This window comes from Bos indicus x Bos taurus, chromosome 5 (assembly GCF_003369695.1).
Source record: "Bos indicus x Bos taurus breed Angus x Brahman F1 hybrid chromosome 5, Bos_hybrid_MaternalHap_v2.0, whole genome shotgun sequence".
NCBI classification, from domain to species: domain Eukaryota; kingdom Metazoa; phylum Chordata; class Mammalia; order Artiodactyla; family Bovidae; genus Bos; species Bos indicus x Bos taurus.
The window spans coordinates 36,726,141-36,745,141 of NC_040080.1; the positions used below are offsets into that span (position 1 = coordinate 36,726,141).

Consider the following 19,001-nt stretch of genomic DNA (forward strand, 5'->3'; position numbering starts at 1 on the left):
ATCTATGTCTTTCACAAGTTAATAGGTGGTGTTCACATTAAAAAAGCCCAATTTCCTATTTTCTCTTGTAGCGATCCTTTTCCTTTGGTCATTTTATAAAAGATACTCACTTCTAAAATTCTACTGAATATAATTTAATCTTTCTTGGATGATTTAGAAGTTACTTTAGAATGTTAACAGTCATTCGGAGTCATTTTTGTCAATAGCTGCCCATATAGGATGCCGAAAGCATTAAAATTGGATTGGGTTAAATTGAGTGCAGAACTGGGTCATGCCCCAAATGCTACCATCCTAAATATATAAAATTTTCACTTGCCATTTTTTCTTTCTCTAAAAAGTCAGTGAAGAAGGTACACATTAAACTCAATTTAATTTGGATTCACAATAAATTAGAATTTATTTACAGAGTTAAAGCATAGAGTTATGCTTTTATATTTAGTACACTTTTAATTAATCTAAAACAGTACAAAACTAAATAAAGTACTTACATTTGCTGCACCAAGAAGTATTAATGTAGGCCCAAGACCTATTGTATATATTGATCTGAGCATTACTGACACAAGAAATGGCCGAATACCCACAGGCTTGGAGAAGAAAAACAGCATAGATGTGCAGATTGCCACTGCTATCCAAAGCAGAATTGAGAACGTCGGTGAAAGAGTACCTGTAAAATGTGGAAGGAGTTTATTTTTACTAAGAACAGAACTGGAACATGTTAAATCATTTGCCACTCTATTTTATATATTTTATATATTTTATATATTTTATATATATATATGAAACTCCAATACTTTGGCCACCTGATGTGAAGAACTGACTCATTGGAAAAGACCCTGATGCAGGGAAAGATTGAAGGCAGGAGAAGAAGGGGACAACAGAGGATGAGATGGTTGGATGGCATCAGCAACTTGATGGACATGAGTCTGAGCAAGCTCCAGGAGTTGGTGATGGACAGGGAAGCCTGATGTGGTGCAGTTCACGGGGTCACAAACAGTTGGACATGACTGAGGGACAGAACTGAACCAATTTCATATAATAGAGCAAGACAAGTTGTAAAACACTGAATTTCAAAGTAACCCACTCTACATTCAGAAAACTAAGATCATGGCATCCGGTCCCATCGCTTCATGGAAAATAGACGGGGAAACAATGGAAACAGTGACAGACTATTTTGGGGGGCTCCAAAATCACTGCAGATGGTGACTGCAGCCATGAAATTAAAAGATGCTTGCTCTTTGGAAGAAAAGCTATGATCAACCTAGACAGCATATTAAAGAGCAGAGACATTACTTCAAAAAAGGTCCGTCTAGTCAAAGCTATGGTTTTTCCAGTAGTCAGTATGGATCTGAGAGTTGGACTATAAAGAAAGTTGAGCACTGAAGAATTGATGCTTTTGAACTGTGGTGTTGGAGAAGACTCATGAGAGTCCCTTGGATTGCAAGGAGATCCAACCAGTCCATCCTAAAGGAGATCAGTCCTGAATATTCATTGGAAGGACTGATGCTGAAGCTGAAACTCCAATACTTTGGCCACCCGATGCGAAGAACTGACTCATTGAAAAAGACCCTGTTGCTGGGAAAGATTGAAGGCGCAAAGAGAAGGGAACAACAGAGGATGAGATGGTTGGATGGCATCACCGACGCGATGGACATGAGTTTGAGTAGGCTCTGGGAGTTGGTGATGGACATGGAAGCCTGGCGTGCTGCAGTCCATGGGTTCACAGAGTTGGACACAACTCAGTGACTGAACTGAACACACTGTATATTTAGAGGAGATGTCTTTGTACACATTATTCATTATTTGTTGTACTCAGACACTCAGTGGTGTCTGACTCTTCATGATCTTATAGAATGTAGCCCCCTCCCACCCCCAGCTCCTCTGTCCATGGGATTTTCCAGGCAAGAATACTGGAGTAGATTGCCATTTCCTCCTCCAGGGGATCTTCTGGACTTAGGGATTGAACCATCATCTCTTAAGTCTCCTGAGTTGGCAGGTGGATTCTTTACCACAAGCACCACCTACATTTCCAGAAAGCTTGTGATGAATCCCAGGCTGCTAAAATACTCACTAGTCAATGCTCCTTACATTAGTTCTGAAACTTGTGTGTCTTTCTTTCCAGAGGGAGTCATGCTAGATGCTTTGGATAGGGATTTCTCATTTTGGAAATCTTAATTCAAAATGCATGATTAATGGCCATCAACTATTCAGCTAAATCAAATGGAATCAGGCCCTGAACTCGTACCTTGTCCTGTTTTATTATAATCAAGTTTTTATATTATATTAAAGAATTCAGAATGCACACTCTCTACTTTTTAATGAAACAGACCTAAGCTTTAACTGTTAAAACACACAAGTGCGTTTATGTGTATGAATGCATAGGTATATGTGTGTGTTTTTCAACTTCTAAAAATAATGTTCAGCTATTTACTTCATCAGAAAACAAAACTCCAAATGTTTCAAAACTAAACTCCATTGCAACAAAAGTTTCTTTAGAAATGGCCCCAGAAGGGGTTTATAAATACATTTCCTTTTTTAAAAAGGACAATTTATTAATGTTTGCACTGACATGTGTATTCAAGGAATCCCCCTCTGATGGTCAAGCGATGCTATATTTGCAGAAGTAAATTAAGGGGGAACACTCTTGGCCTAATTTAGGCTGATGAAGTCAGAGGGGAGATGACAAAACAGGGATTTTCCACTCGTTCAGGTAAGTCATTTGGAATCAAGCACTGAACTCATGTCTTGTCCTGTTAAATTATTATCAAGTTCTTAAGGTGGCTTAGGGGTAAAGAATCTGCCTGCCAATGCAGGAGACACGGGTTCAATTCCTGATGCAGGAAGATCCCACGTGCCTCTGAGCTACTAGGCCCTTGTGCCTCAACTATTGAGTCTGTGCTCTAGAGTCTGGGAGTCCAAGTGCTGCAACCACTGAAGGACTCTTTGCAACCTGTGTGCTCTGCAAGAGCAGAAGCCACCACAGTGAGAAGCTCTCTCACTGCAGTGAAGAGTAGCCCCTGCTCGCCACAACTAGAGAAAGCCTGTGAGCAGCAACGGAGGCCCAGCACAGCCAAAAATAAATAAATAAAGTTTAAAAAGTGTTTTTAAGTTATAGATTCAGAATGTAAAATATCCATTTTTTAATGAAACACACCTAAACTTTCACTGTTAAAACACATAAGTGTATTTATATATATGTGTGTGTGAAAGTAAAAGTGTTAGTTGCTTAGTCGTGTCCGACTCTGCAACCCCATGGGCATGGCAGGCTCCTCTGTTCATGGAATTCTCCAGACAAGAATACTGAAGTGGGTAGCCATTCCCTCCTCTGGGGGATCTTCCTGACCCAGGGATCGAACCCAAGTCTCTTCCATCTCCTGCGTTGGCAGGCAGGTTCTTTAGTGCCACCTGGGAAGCACCAATTATTTGTTGACTACAAACAGAAACATAACCTGTGAGCTCGTTTTGAGTAAGTCCATCTCTAGTTATAAATTCCCCAAGTTGTGGAGCTTCACTCTTAAGTTTAGTAAAACTGCCAACATCTTTGCACACTTAACTCTCATCCAATCGCTAGATTCTTCGGTATAATTCATAAGCAACGTCTTGGTGTGACATTCTTATTTTAAAAGTCCCAACTTTGGCACTGACAGTCACGCTGTGCATGGTCACTAATGCCTGAGAAGCTAACCACAACTTGACCACCCTTTCTCAGACAGGACCTGGCTTGCTGAGATTTCCTCTTGATCCAATGAGAAATTATAACCATGAACTTAAAACTGGACATTTGATCCCTTTGTAGAGAGAACTCAAACAGTGTCTAGCTTAGTACCCTGCTGCTGCTGCTGCTGCTGCTAAGTCGCTTCAGTTGTGTCTGACTCTGTGCGACCCCATAGATGGCAGCCCACCAGGCTCCTGCATATAGTTTAATGTTAAGTATGTATTTGTGAAGGGTAAATAAATTTAAAAGTTACTTAAATGGCTATTTACACTATTTTCAATTGACAACAATTTGTAATTATATTTTGTAAGAATGATCATATTGGTTTTTAGCTGAAGATTTGATCTTCAGCTAGAAAAATAAACTGAAATCCTCTGACAAACTTTAGAAAACAGTAGACTATCAAAGCCATTTTTTAATCCATTAATGGTGGAAAGAGGGGACTGTCTTCTTGATGTTTGTATTAATTTTCTATAATGATCGTGCCTTATTTTATAATAGAAAAAAATTTAAGAATTCACTTTATACATTTTAAAATATTAGAGTATAACACTTGTCCGTAATAAAAGAAAATTCAAACAGAAACACTGGAGACTTCAATTCTACTCTCCTATCTACTTCACACTGACTTGTTTTAAGTTTACTTATAGCAGGGGTTCCCAATCCCTGGGCCACAAACCAGTACTGAGCGAGTGAAGCTTCATCTGTATTTACAGCCACTCTCCATAGCTCACATGCCATGGTCTAGGGAAAAACTGTCTTCTATGAAACTGGTCCCTGGTGCCAAAAAGTTGTGTGTGCATGCTAAGTTGCTTCAGTCATGTCCAAATCTTTGCAACCCCAAGGACTGTAGCCCACTAGGTTCCTCTGTCCATGGGATTCTCCAGGCAGGAATACTGGAGTGGGTTGCCATGCTTTCCTCCAGGGAATCTTCCCAACTTGGGAATCAAACTATTTCTCCTGAACTGCAGGAAGATTCCTTAGCTGTGAGGCATCAGGGAAGCCAAAAAGATTGGGTACTGCTAACTTATAAAACACGCTGCATCTTACTCCCCTCTCTCCACTCCTCAGCCTCCAGCAGAGACTTGTAAGAATTTCCTATTTCCCCCTTCTCAATCTGGCTAATGCAAATTAGACAAATCTATGGGTGTTCTTTACTACTGTGTCTCATTCCCTTCTTCATCCTTTAACTAGACTATAAGCTCCTTGAGGACAAGGTCAGTTTTCCCAGTGTTTGTATCTCTAGGGTCGAGCACAGTGTCTGGCATCCAGCCACACTCTATCAGTGGTTGCTATTAAGGTGAATGAATTAAAATCACCTTGAAGATTTATTTCCTTTAACACAAAGCACTTGAGGGAAAAAGAATGACATTCCAAATTTGAACACAGTATTTTTAAAAAATCACATGCTAAATGGATATGCTGCTGCTGCTGCTGCTAAGTCTCTTCAGTCGTGTCCGACTCTGTGCAACCCCATAGACGGCAGCCCACCAGGCTCCCCGTCCCTGGGATTCTCCAGGCAAGAACACTGGAGTGGGTTGCCATTTCCTTCTCCAATGCATGAAAGTGAAAAGTGAAAGTGAAGTCGCTCAGTCGTGTCTGACTCCTACAGACCCCATGGACTGCAGTCTACCAGGCTCCTCCGTCCATTGGATTTTCCAGGCAAGAGTACTGGAGTGGGGTGCCATTGCCTTCTTCGGCTAAATGGATAAAAGAAGGCACAGTTCTCTGCTAACCCCTCTGCCTTTGCCAAACTGGGCAGGGATGGTTGGCATGGCAATGTTCAACTTCTGAGTGGACATCTAGGAGATTCCCTAGCATCGATAGCTGTGGCTTCAGCCACAACCAGCATGACCTCATTCCCTAACTTTGGCAAAAGTTTCATTTTTAGAGAAGCACATTTTAAGCATATAAACTAATCAACCAAACAAGGAAACCCACACCAAAACCCACACCAAAAGGCCCTGGATTCTTGAAGGCATTCAAAGAAAGATCTGCAAAGCCTGACTACGGAAGGAGATTATTTGCAGTAGGGGTTGGGAGGGTGGACGTATTACAAGCTGGTACTCTGAGAATCACCTTCCACTAAGTATCTCCCTTTTATTATCGTACGCTACTACCCTGGTTGAAGGCAGACACTGTTCCCTCAGTTAATATTATAACCTAAGCATGAACCAGATATCTGGACACAAGTGATTCCCACAAACTCACTGTGTGTTCAGGCTGGAAAATACCCTTGGAGACAGCATACACAGCCCATTCCCCCCGCTGCCAGCCTCTCTGTCCTCACCTGACACATAAGCCAAAGTGACTCCAGAGCAGCTTGTATTAGGATCTGGGGTTGGAAAAGGTGGCCTGTTTGGACCACAGGTCTTTTTTTCTGGCTCAGGATTCACCAGGTGATTTTGTGATCAACTTCTACCCAGAATCCAGGAACCTCAGAGCTGGATGGAATCCTCATATTTACTTATTTTTTCTTTTTTAACTTTTTATTTTAGAACTTTTTCTGACTAATGTTACAGTTGCAAATATAATACAAAATTCTCATTGTCTCTTTACCTGGCTTCCCCAAATATTGACACCTTACATAATCACACAACAATGATCAATGTCCAGAAATTAATATGATATATTACATTAATAGAGTTAGACCATAAAGAAGGCTGAGCACCACAGAACTGATGTTTTCAAATTGTGGTGCTGGAGAAGACTGTTCAGAGTCCCTGGACTGCAAGGAGATCAAACCAGTCAATCCAAAAGGAAATCAACCCTGAATATTCATTGGAAGGACTGATGCTGAAGCTGAAGCTCCAATACTTTGGCTACTTGATGTCAAGAGCTGACTCACGGAAAAGACTCTGATGATGGAAAAGATTGAAGACAACAGGAGAAGGGGACAGCAGAGGATGGGATGGTTAGATACCATCACTGACTCTATGGACATGAATTTGAATAAACCCCAGAAGATAGTGGAGGACAGAGGAGCCTGGAGTGCTGCAGTCCATGGAGTCACAGAGTTGGACACTTAGTGACTGAACAGCAACCGCTTTAATCTACAGACCTTTATTCCAAGTTCATGAACTGCACAAATATGTCTTCTTTTCTGAACCAGGATCACACATCACATTTAGCTGTCATGTCTCTTAGTCTCTTTTAATTCCTCAGCACTCCTTTGACTTCACAAGCTTCAAGAGTACTGGCCAATTATTTTGTAGAATATTTCTCATTCTGGATTTGTCTGAAATTTCCTCACTTTACGCGTTTTTGTCCAAGATGCCATATCCTTATCAGCACATCATGTCAAGAGGCACCTGATGTTGCTGTCTCTTCACTGGTGACATTAACATTGATCACATAATTAAAGTGATTTCTCCACTTTAAAGTCACTCTCTTTCATAATAAGTATATTATGGGGAAATACTTTGACTACATCAATATCCTGTTTCTCATTATACTTTCTCATCTAACACTTCTCTATTAATTTTAGCATCAGGTGATGGTTATTGCTATTATATGGTATTTGCCAAACAGCAACATTCTATTTCTATTACTCTTCCTACACTGATTAACAGGAATACTATTGTAAGGAAGAGCTTTCTCCTCTACCAGGAGGATTCCCGGATTCTTATTTTATTCTGTGGGTTATTATGTATTACTGTAACCATTTTTATCTCAAAATTTCCACAGACTTGGCCACTGGGAGACCTTTCAAGTTGAATCCTGTGTTCTTTGACACATTCCCATTATTTTCTGTAGCACTTTTTAGAAGGAATCTTAATGATCAACTAATTCATCTTTAAATCATCTCAAAGCATCCCAGCCAAGGAGTCATCCAGTCTATGCTTGACAAAATCCACCGTTAGAGACTTGCATGTCCAGCACAGAATTTACCTTCTCCAGCCAGTTCTGATGGCCAAGTATAGTAATCAGTCTTAACTTTGCTTTCTCAGCCTTCCCAGCTATGCACAGCGCTCAGCTAATCCTGATCAAAACTGTAACCTTATTCATGGAGCTATAATTAAATAACTCATCTAGAACTGTAATCAGATTATCCAAATATAACCTTGGGGTTCCATACTGCCAAAATGGCAGCTCATGCTTTCCCTTCCCCCTTAGTGCCATACCCACACCCAGATACTTAGGAGTGAGCCTCCACCTTGGTTACTGCTGTTCACCTCTATTCAGTCCCATCTGAAGAGTACAGTGCACACCTGCACCTGAAGAGGACATACCTCGTCTTCCTGCCTTGTCTTTTTTGGTCTTATTTCTTTCTGCTTCCCTGGTGGCTCAGAGGTTAAAGTGTCTGCCTGCAATGCAGGAGACCTGGGTTCAATTCCTGGGTCGGGAAGATCTTCTGGAGAAGGAAATGGCAACCCACTCCAGTATTCTTGCCTGGTGAATTCCACGGACAGAGGAGCCTGGCAGGCTAAGTCTATGGGGTCTATTTCTTTCTGAGGCTGGAGCCTCATTCCCAGTTTTACCAATATATGTGGTTTCAAGTTCTTGTTCAAGGACCAGTTGTATTAGTAACACCTCCAGAAACTTGTTAAAAAGTATGTATTTCCAGACTCCCGAATTACTGGTCAAATCTTCCAAAGCCTCAAGTTCTTCATCCAGAAGGATGAAGTACTTACTTTATAGAACTGTCAGGAAGATTACATGGAATTATGTATGCATTGTGCTTAGCACTTTGCCTGATCCAATTTAAACAGTAAACAATAACAGTTGCTATTATCATCATTAGCAATACTGTTACAACTGTTATTAGGCAAATATGAAAAAATACATCAGATGCTTTACTTTCTCCTGAATGAGTAAAGTGTAGATGTACAGAGGGGTACCTGTGCCCATCGCCATCATATTTAACGTATAATAGGTAGCAGAACAGGCTATATACTTTGGCTCTGGTGGTCTTGTAAGGTATATGATGGAATAGAACTTAGGGAAGATGATGCCCCTGTATAAAGGGGCACCTGTTATTGACACGCTTCTAACCTAATCATCCTGCAGAAAAGTCTGAGAGCACAAACAAATGCTTTAACCATCTAGTCTTAGATCTGCCGTTCTCTGGGCTTCCATCTCTTTATGTGTCAATGATGATTTGATATTAGATAATTTCCAGAACTGCTTCTATATCTAAGACTTTATGCTCTATTTACCCGGATGCTACAATCTAGTTAGCATTCCTTATGTAGATGATACTAATTTATCATTTCAGGCTGGACTTCTCTCCTTAGGAAAGTTAGGTTCTTTTGTGCCAAGAGGGCTATCATCACTAAATGAGACTAAACACAGTGAAGAGAGCTGTTTCCACTTCCTGCTGTATTTGCAACTTCCCCACAATGGACGGCCAAATATTTGCTATGTTTTCATTGCTTTTTTAACTCACACATCTACTCCCTTGTCAAATATCCTTTTATTAGCACTGGCGTACCTTCTAAAAAAAATCAAACCTTTCTATAACTACTCAGATTATACCCAAAGGCTAGAATTTTACTATCTGCCATCTGTAACAGACCTTAGAAATAGCAAATTACTTCTGCACTCCCATTTCCCTTCCTGCTCACTCCTCTTCCTACTCACATCTGAAATAGGTTTAAATATCTCTTGCTCTTCTCTTACCCTCATTTCCACTGAGCTTCCCTTTGTAGTATTAATATTCATCTTGTAACAACAACAGCTAAGCTTTATCAAATGATTAGTAGTAGTAGTGTTAATCGCTCAGTCGTGTCTGACTCTTTGTGACCCCATGGACTACAGGTCACCAGGCTCCTCTGTCCAGGAAGTTCTCCAGGCAACAATACTGGAGTGGGTTGCCATTTCCTTCTCCAGGGGATCTCCCAACCTCAATTGAACCTGTGTTTCCTGCATTACAAGCAGATTCTTTACTGTCTGAGCCACCAGGGAAGCCCAGATAAAATGTAAGTGCTATGTAAATAGTTGAAGATGAGTGGCAAATTCAAGTTTTATTTTTTGGTATATTATTACTAGTTGCTATTCTTAATGCTTTACCTACAACATCTCATTAAATTCTCACATAATCCTATAAACTGATGAGATACAAAAGCATCTTGTGGTTATTATTTGCTGGTATCTCTCATCCTGTCCTCTGAGCCATTCTTTCAATGCCCCTTCCAAAGTTATCTACCTGATTGTATCCCAATCAGGATACAGATTGTGACATATTCTCCCACGTTCTTTTGCCAGATTTAAAGAAAACTTAATTTCCACAGCCTTTAGTGTATCCTCCTCCTATTTTCCGTTTCACTTAACATGGGATAATTTTTCTTGTCTTTGCTTTCGCATGTATCAGCAGTTTGATAATATTAACTTCATGGTCAATATCCTTTGTGCTCTATTATTATAATCTGCCTTATGCTATACATTTAAAATAATTTTTCAAATTATCTGCATGCTCACTGTAGAATCCTTAGACAATACCAAAAGCAAAGAAAAGAGAGTAAAATAGAGATTCTACTACTTAAGATAATCACAATCAACATTTTGGCATACATCTCTCACTTTCCCATGTATTTATAAGATTGAGATGATACATAAAATGCTTTTGCTCACAAAGTAAGGTAGAAATATTTTTCTTGCCTTATTTATCAATACAGCTCTGCTGTATATGAACTTCTTGAAAAATATTTATATTGACCATCATTTTCTGCCTATTCTACTTACAATAATTCTGTTTCCAGTGAATAGAGAAAAGCTATTTAAGAATGAAATTGTTGTAACTGGGAAGGTCTAAATAGTTGAGGCATGCATCAAAAGTATTGTTTTTAGACTCTAAGATACTTATAATTTAAAGACAGACAAGCACTTGCCTTCATCTCCATCGTCCCCAAATGGGTAGAAGAGAGCCACAGCTAAGTTGATGAACACAGCCAGGTTGAAGGAGATGCTCCCCCAAAGAGAAATATGCCTTGAGAACCAGAACAGGGCAGGATTACCTAGTAAGAAAGAGGCACGGTGGGACAGAACAGAAAATGAATTTTGATTTCAATACCAGAGCCCTACTGAAATAACATCTTTCTAAGTGCATTTTTGCAAACTACTATAAAAGCATATATAAACAAACATTTAATGCAACTTATTTTAGAATATTTATCATCAATACCATAAAGGAGTTTTCCATTTGATTCCTTCTTTTCTTTAGCCAGTTTACACCTAAGCTATTGTAGAAGGGTGAGTAATTCTGCAACTGCTAATTCTGGCCAGAAAAGATGACTCTGGGTTAATTCTCTTTACTATATCCCTAGAGCAGGTTGAGGGAAGGCAGTTTAGCAGTCACCTGGAGCCCCTTTTAATGGAATGGTATACATTGCTGTGTAATTTAGTAATATCAATTAACTGGTCTCACTCCCCTGTCTTAAAGTAAAATAACACCCTTACCCTTTGCACAGATGTATCTCTGGTGAAAGTTTCAAATCACAGTCACAGTTACCTGAAACTCTGAAACTTAATAGCATGGCACAGCACTGCTTACTGGGAACTAGTGATTTATAATATTACCTAAGATTTAAACCTTTATGCTTCCCAAGAAGTTGTTGGGTTTGCAACAGCAAAAGTAAGTGAAAGATACAACCAAAACTACCAATAAGTGGGAGAGGTTTTGCTGAATATTTTCAGAAATGGGATTCTGTATCTGCCACCAGAAATGAATTGATAGATGCATCTACCGAATAAAATTTACATAAGCCAAAACTCAGTTTCTTTCACCTCTCCTAAAGAACTGAACAGACACGTCATGCATACGAGTTTGTCACACAACATATTCAGGTCTTGTCCACTGTCTAACTTTTAATAGTTTAACATTAGATTTAAAATATTAAGAGTCAATTGAGGAGAAAAGCCATCTCAATTTTCAAATAGAAATTTTAAGCTTTTCAAAGTATGTTCTGTGAATTCCAATCTCAAGTCTGCTGCTTACTTATAAACTAGACTTCCCTTCAGTACATCTTGTTTTCTTTCTCTTGGAATAGAGCATTCCAACACTGGAGTAGGCTATGATTAGCTACGGCATTTAGTTGACTAATGTATCATAAATTGTAAGCATTTGCATTCTCATCGCTCCTGAATTAGGAGTCCTCATTTTAAAAAGCAGAATATTAAGACAAAATTAGAAGATGTTGATACATACATTTGTAACAACAAATCCATCAACTGAATTAGATTCTGTCTAAAACCTCATCATAAGCTACTTCCAAATTTTAAAAGTAAACTGTATATTGGAAATTATTTTAAGGGTTTTTTTTTTTTTCTTTACAAATGACAAAATATTTATCTCAAAAACACAGACCCCACAAGCACTAGCTCATTATCCAATTTACTTTTTGTCAGGAATAAAATGAATGATTTTCAAATTGAGTTTCTGTTATGTACTATGAATACCTAAGTTTCTCTGAATTCCATAAGGTTCTTCATAGGAAAGTGCTAAGGGAGAGTAATTGCTTTATTTTTTTTCAAATATCCTGCTAAGAAAGTCTGAAAATGCATGCTACAGTCTTTATTCAAGGATGTTATGTCTCAAGCTCAACCAAATTCATAAACCATAATCACTGACATTCCCAGGATACTAAAATGATGCAACACTGTTGAACAGAAGTATTGAGAACATACGCCTGTTGTCTGGAAAATCTCTCCAATAGTCAGAAAAGACCTAATCAAAAGTTTTACCCCAACGATTTTTATTAAAAACTCATGATATTTTTCATCTGGGAAAGTAAAGTTTATTTTAGAATTGAAAAATTTTCAATCCTTTCACAGTCTGATTAAAAACTTTTTAAAACCTATTGGAGTGTAGTTGATTAACAAGGTTGTGTTGATTTCAGGTGCACAGCAAAGTGATTCAGTTATACATATACACGTATCTATTCTTTTTCAGATTGTTTTCCCATTTTGGTTGTTACATAATATTTCCAAATAGACTTAAACCTGAGAAATATGCAACAGGAACTATAAGACGGTAACTTTTAAGTGTTACATTATAACCTTGCCCGATTTGAATACAAGTGTCACACAATTTTTACTTCCACTTGGCAAGATTCAGATATGTTGAAAAAAGGAATGAGTCTCAGAAAAAACACTCAACAGTCTACCTGATTATAAGATCACAGATACAAGAGGACAGGCATGCCTATGCCAGGATCTCTCCACTCCATTCACTGATTGTTAAGGCCGGTCAAGGCCTATTCATGGACTTCAAACCTGCAGCTGCTCCACAGCTGAAACCCACAGCTGCAAACTTGGATGTCATAATATTTGTAAAACTATAGGATCAGTACTAAAAGATGATCTAATTAGTCAGAACCTTCTATGTTCCTTAAGCCACAGGTGTCTTGGCTCCAACTGTAGACAGAGCTTACATGCTTAAGCTTATAAGTGATTTCAGTAACATCAGACAGCAAGAAATTAAGAGCCAATTGAAACGAACACTGTCATGTATCCCAAAGTACTAGTGTATCTATCATTATGCTCAAAACATTTTCATTATGCTCAGATCATTTCAGTTCATTGTACTTACTCCTGATTTTCTTCTGCCACTTCATCTCATTGTAGAGATCTTCAGTTTGCTGGAAAAAGTCATTCACTTTACTTCCCTGTTCATCCCTCTCCGTGGTGTTGAATACGCGACACTTGGATTCTCGCGTGAGGTATTCACATATGTTGGGGACAGGAAATACTATTTGTTCCATTGTCCTGTCATGTCGAACAATCTGAAAAACATTAATTTGCATTTGTTTTAAGCTTTGGAGAATCTTAGACTACTTTCTGCTTTTAGCATGACTTCAATAATGATACTTCATGAATGCAGCTATAAAAAAATATGCCAACTTGAAATATCTGAAATAGTCCTGTATATTATTCTCTTAAATGAGAGAAATTAATCAGACTAATGTATCATAAGTATTATACTTCACTGTAAATAACAAAAACCAAAATCTCTATTCTTTCTCAATTAACATTAAACTCTTGCCACCCATTTTGATCTTCATGAAGTACATCAGAGAACTGAGAGGGTCTTCACTGGGAAGTGGCTGGCTATGTAACCTTAAGCAGAGCACTTGTTATATTTTCATCCTGCTCTTAGCCTATTCTTCCTAAAAATGGCTACTGGGGAACAAATGACATATTCAACATAATGTTCCCTGTGTTCTACAGAGAAAAATGTTTTATGTCATTAAAATGTTTTCCTGATAATGGCAAACATATTTTTATGTGTAATATTCATTCAAGCATACACTCAGATGTGAATATTTGTTGTTTTTGAACTTCTCTAATTTGGTATTGGTTACAGTTTGTGTTTAGTTGCTGAGTCATATCTGACTCTTTGTGACCCCCTGGACTCTGTCCATGGAGTTCTCAAGCAAGAATTCAGGAGTGGGTTGCCATTTCCTTCTCCAGGGGATCTTCTTAGACCAGGGATGAAACCTGCATCTCCTGCACTGGCAGGAGCACTAGGCCGCCTGGGAAGCCCTGATCACAGTGTAGCTTTAGACAGAACAACAAGTTAAATGATTTAATATAGAGTCCCTATGTCACAAGGGTTCGTGCAGACTACCTGTCAAGGTTCATATTTATATACTCTATCTAGCCCTCAAAAATTAATCAGAAATTAGTCTAAGCTAAAAGAGTCATTCTATCTCCCTGTGCTACTGACTGGTATGGTGATGAGCACTTGACCTATTTCTGGAAAATGAGGCATAAGGAGAAATATCCTGGGGCTGGAGGTGTTCTCAAGGGAGATTTTCCCTCTAGAAAAGACAGAAGCCATGTGAGACAAACAAAAGATCAAATATACAACACAACAGCTCTTTTTCATCAGTACCCTCTTTCTCCCTGCTTAGAAAAAAAGCTGATAATGCTACTTGAAATTCTGGCAGCCATTTTGCAACCATGAGGTGAGACAGCACCCACATAATAAGAAAGACTTAGCTGAGAATATGGAAAAGGTCGGAGTGTTTGAAGACATCACTGCGTCACTGAATCAATTATAGAACTACTGGTACCTCCAGACTTCCCATTATGAGGGAAAATCAAATATTTTTATTGTTTAAAAACTGTTAGCCTGGTATTTGGAGAAGGCAATGGCACCCCACTCCAGTACTCTTGCCTGGAAAATCCCATGGACAGAGGAGCCTGGTGGGCTGCAGTCCATGGGGTCGCAAAGAGTCGGACACGACTGAGTGACTTCACTTTCCCTTTTCACTTTCATGCATTGGAGAAGGAAATGGTGACCCACTCCAGTGTTCTTGCCTGGAGAATCCCAGGGACGGGGGAGCCTGGTGGGCTGCTGTCTATGGGGTCGCACAGAGTCGGACACGACTAACTCGACTTAGCAGCAGCAGCAGCAGCCTGGTATTTTGTTACTTGTAATTGAAACTATCCTAAATGATATGTTATATACACAAACCACATACTATCATAAAACAAAGATGAAATCTGTAGCAGTAGATAAAAATTCTTAGAACATAGGTTAAAAAAATCAATCATACAAAATAAAAATTGGAAGTATTTGGTATGGTAAGCAACTACATGGGAAAAAATGGTTTACCGGTTCCAACAGTGCCAAACATTAAAAAAAAAAAAATCTCCAGATGCATTTAAGAAATAATGTCCTGATGACTATAAGCCAAGCTTTCCAGCCCCTTTGTGACATGTGATGTTTGATCCTGGTTGTTACATTTCACAAGGGACACTGGCAGACTGGAGTGTCTGAAAGAGATGGGGATGTGTTAACAGCAAAAAGCCAAAAAAGGGATACTTTTCAATACACTTATACCACACATGCTTATTCAGGCCTTAGGTGAGGAGTCCTGGGAAATTCAAAATGAAAAAGCATGAACCCCAATCTATAAAGGCTTGCAATTTTGTAATTACGATGGCACCTCAAATGTCTGAACCAAGCTATCATGATGACAGGGGAGCAAACATTCTGAACAGTAGGCAAACATGAAAGTGGGCTGGATTGCATGTGTTATCAAAAAATAACTTTCTAATTATTAGCTATTCCAAATCAGATGTTTCCTCCTGAAGTAGTGAGATGGCTATCACAGGAAGAATTTAAAGCAGAAACAGGATCATTGCAAAGCAATTCATCCGTGGACTGGTGAACAGATTAGGTAACCTGTAAGGTCCTTCCTATTTCCCAGGGTCTTTGAGCCTATAACATATAGACAAACTATTATTTGCAACAATATTCATTATTCTGAGGCTATGCTTCAAAACCAGTGTTCAGTATTGGAAACAAAGGGGTGATTAAGAGCAGCCCCTGCCTCAAGTAGGGGGCCAGTGACCCAGAAGAAGTTAACAGTATTCCAACATGATACCTTAAAAGAACAGAATGATCAAAATGCCTGTGGGAGTATAGTGGGATAAAATAAATGAATGCGGAGGTGATATAAGCTGGTCTTTGAATGAGCATGAGGTTGGTCAACATGAAGAATTTAGATCATCAGTCCAGATTATTCCTTTGAACCCTTAATTTCTATATCCAGCTTCATGCATTCCTCAAGTCACCTCAAATTCAATTTATCCAAGAATCAACAAATGACCTTCCAGAACATTTTAACTGCCAAAGTTAGGATCCTTGTGCATAACACCAATTTCTGTCCATTTGTTCAAAGCAGAAGCCCAGGGGGCATCCTTTTCCCCAGTGTTTCCCTCACCTTACATGCAGAATCCAACATCAAGCATCAAGCACTGTGTATATGTATATGTGTGTGATATAACATGCTGCTAAGTCACTTCAGTAGGGTCCGACTCTGTGTGACCCCATAGACGGCAGCCCACCAGGCTTCCCCGTCCCTGGGATTCTCCAGGCAAGAACACTGGAGTGGGTTGCCATTTCCTTCTCCAATGCATGAAAGTGAAAAGTGAAAGTGAAGTCGCTCAGTCGTGTCTGACTCTTAGCAACCCCATGGACTGCAGCCTACCAGGCTCCTCCGTCCATGGGATTTTCCAGGCAAGAGTACTGGAGTGGGGTGTCATTGCCTTTTCCAGTGATACAACATACAGTGTCTCTATTTCCTCCAATTTGTCATCTTCAATACCACTGTCTCTCTCTTTTCTATCTTCCTATCTCATCTACTTGCTTTCCTGGCTTCATTCCCTTTTCCGGTCCTTTCTCCAAATAGCAATTTGAATAATCTTTGAAAAGAATCATTCCCTTTCCTATGTTCTTTCTCTCTCCCTTCATTCAATTCTACCTGGAATTCCATGCCCAAATTTTAGTAGAAACAAATCTCTACTCAATCCTTTAATATATATTTTATGACAACCTTCTTTGTGAAATCTACCCTGAAATACCCCAGGCATAGTTAACTACTATATTCTCTAAATATCCTTGGCCTTTGTTTATACAATTACTACACAGAATGATATTCTCTATGTGTAGGTAACTGGTAGAGAGTAAAGGCTCAGTAAACATTTACAGAATGTATGTGTTCACAGCTAAATCTCTCCTCACCGCTGAGAACCCACAGAAGTCCAACTCCAACCGCAGTCCCCAGTTCTCACAGAGAGGTATTAATTCAATCCCTACCTCTGGCCCACCTGCTATTCCATCTATTCCTGATATTCTCTTCTAATTACTAACCTTGTTCTTTGGCCTCTGGGACCTTCCATAGAACCTTGGTGGTTTGATGATCTATTTGTATCAATTTCTCTGGCTTCCTAACTTTGCCAGCTTCTCAGCCCCTAAGCACCTGAGATAGTGAGCAATGTTCTTGCTGTGGGTGCAAAAACCCCAGCTCGTGGGCTGCACTAGGTCAAGTCTCCCACCAAAGCTATTAATGTTCATAAATGTGAGCAATGTAACACAAGGTAATAATGATCGTTACTGCAAAGGTTTGGCAACAGTAAACAAGAAGGTACAGAGATTATGTACCCTGAGAGTTAACAGCAGTAATGCCATTGTGCACTCTGCTAAAAACTAAAAAATATCTGCTGAAATGGATGAATGCATGAATGTAAATTACCTTGACAGGCGTCAACTATTCTATTCACTTCTGCCTGATCATCTCTGCCAACCAGTGTCAAAATGATACCATAGCTAGGAAATGACAGCCAGATGGGTCTCACAACACATAATGATTAAGGCCATGTTGATCCGCACCTCTTGAACTGCCACCAGCCCTTAAATAAGGGCTCATTTATGGGGGTGGGGCTCAACTGCTGCAGACTGAAATGGAAACTGTTAAACCATTTCAAGTCCATGCTATCAATATGAAAACTTACTAGTGCCTTCCATCTTCCCCACCCTTCCGTACACTTTCTTACACAGAGAGCTCTTCTTTAATAAGCCTTCCACAGTTTTTTTAAAAGATAAAATTTCTTGAATGATAGAATCTATTATAATAATCCTGTCTCTAAAATATCTTCCAGAACCAAAAGAAAACAAAAACAACTTTATTAATTACAAAGGAGAATTTGCATATAGTTCTGGTCAAAAAAGAAAGACAATTTTGAAAGATGTGCACATTGATTTCTTATAGACCACCCCTCACATCTCCTCTTTTGGTATATATGTTGACACTTTGACAGTTTACATCACCCAATTCTACGTCATTGTTCTAGGAAACAATTATGAAAATGGTCTGAAAGAGAAAGTAAACATATCTTTTCACGGTTGGACCCATTGATGGTTACCTCGATCTGTGCAGTATGGTTGGCATAATACTTCAAGGCTTCATCGCCATCATCTGGATCGGATCCTGGTTTGAGCATCTGCTGTAAAAGTTTGTTGTGGCGGGCCAACTAAAGGGAAAAGTGAGAAAAATGTTTTAGTTCTTTTTTCCCTCCTTTACTGAGGACAGGCTTTGAAAGTACTTTATCCACTTTAATACAGAGCTTCACAGTTCTGGGACTAATGGCAATTAATTCCATTTCAGGAAAGCATGTCTATCTGAAAGGTATAAACAATGACATCACTATAGCAATCTTGCATTGTTATTTGGTGATATAGGTTCTTAGCAAGGGCTTCCCATGTGGCACAGTGGTAAAGAATCCACCTGCAAATGCAGGAGACACAGGTTTCATCCCTGGGTGGGAAAACCTCCTGGAGTAGGAAATGACAACCCACTCCAGTGTTCTTGCCTGGAAAATTCCATGGACAGAGGAGCCTGGTGGGCTATAATCCATGGGGCTGCAAGGAGTCAGACACAACTGAGAATGCATGCATGCGTGCATGTTTTTAGCAGATGACCATGTCTTGCCCAGAGTAGGTATTCAGTTACTATTGTTGATTAAATATATATCTTCAATAAATGTACAAGTGTGCCAA

General features: G+C 39.3%; 1 protein-coding gene across 1 annotated transcript in view; it reads right to left on the reverse strand.

Annotated features, from left to right (window-relative positions):
- Positions 1-19,001, reverse strand: part of ITPR2 (inositol 1,4,5-trisphosphate receptor type 2) — a 589,478-nt gene that overhangs the window by 111,217 nt on the left and 459,260 nt on the right. The window contains exons 46-49 of the mRNA XM_027541575.1: positions 18,368-18,475; positions 13,242-13,434; positions 10,543-10,668; positions 489-664 (exon numbers count right to left, since the gene is read on the reverse strand). Coding sequence (XP_027397376.1) covers positions 489-664; positions 10,543-10,668; positions 13,242-13,434; positions 18,368-18,475 — 603 coding nt within the window. The remainder of the gene's footprint in view (positions 1-488; positions 665-10,542; positions 10,669-13,241; positions 13,435-18,367; positions 18,476-19,001) is intronic.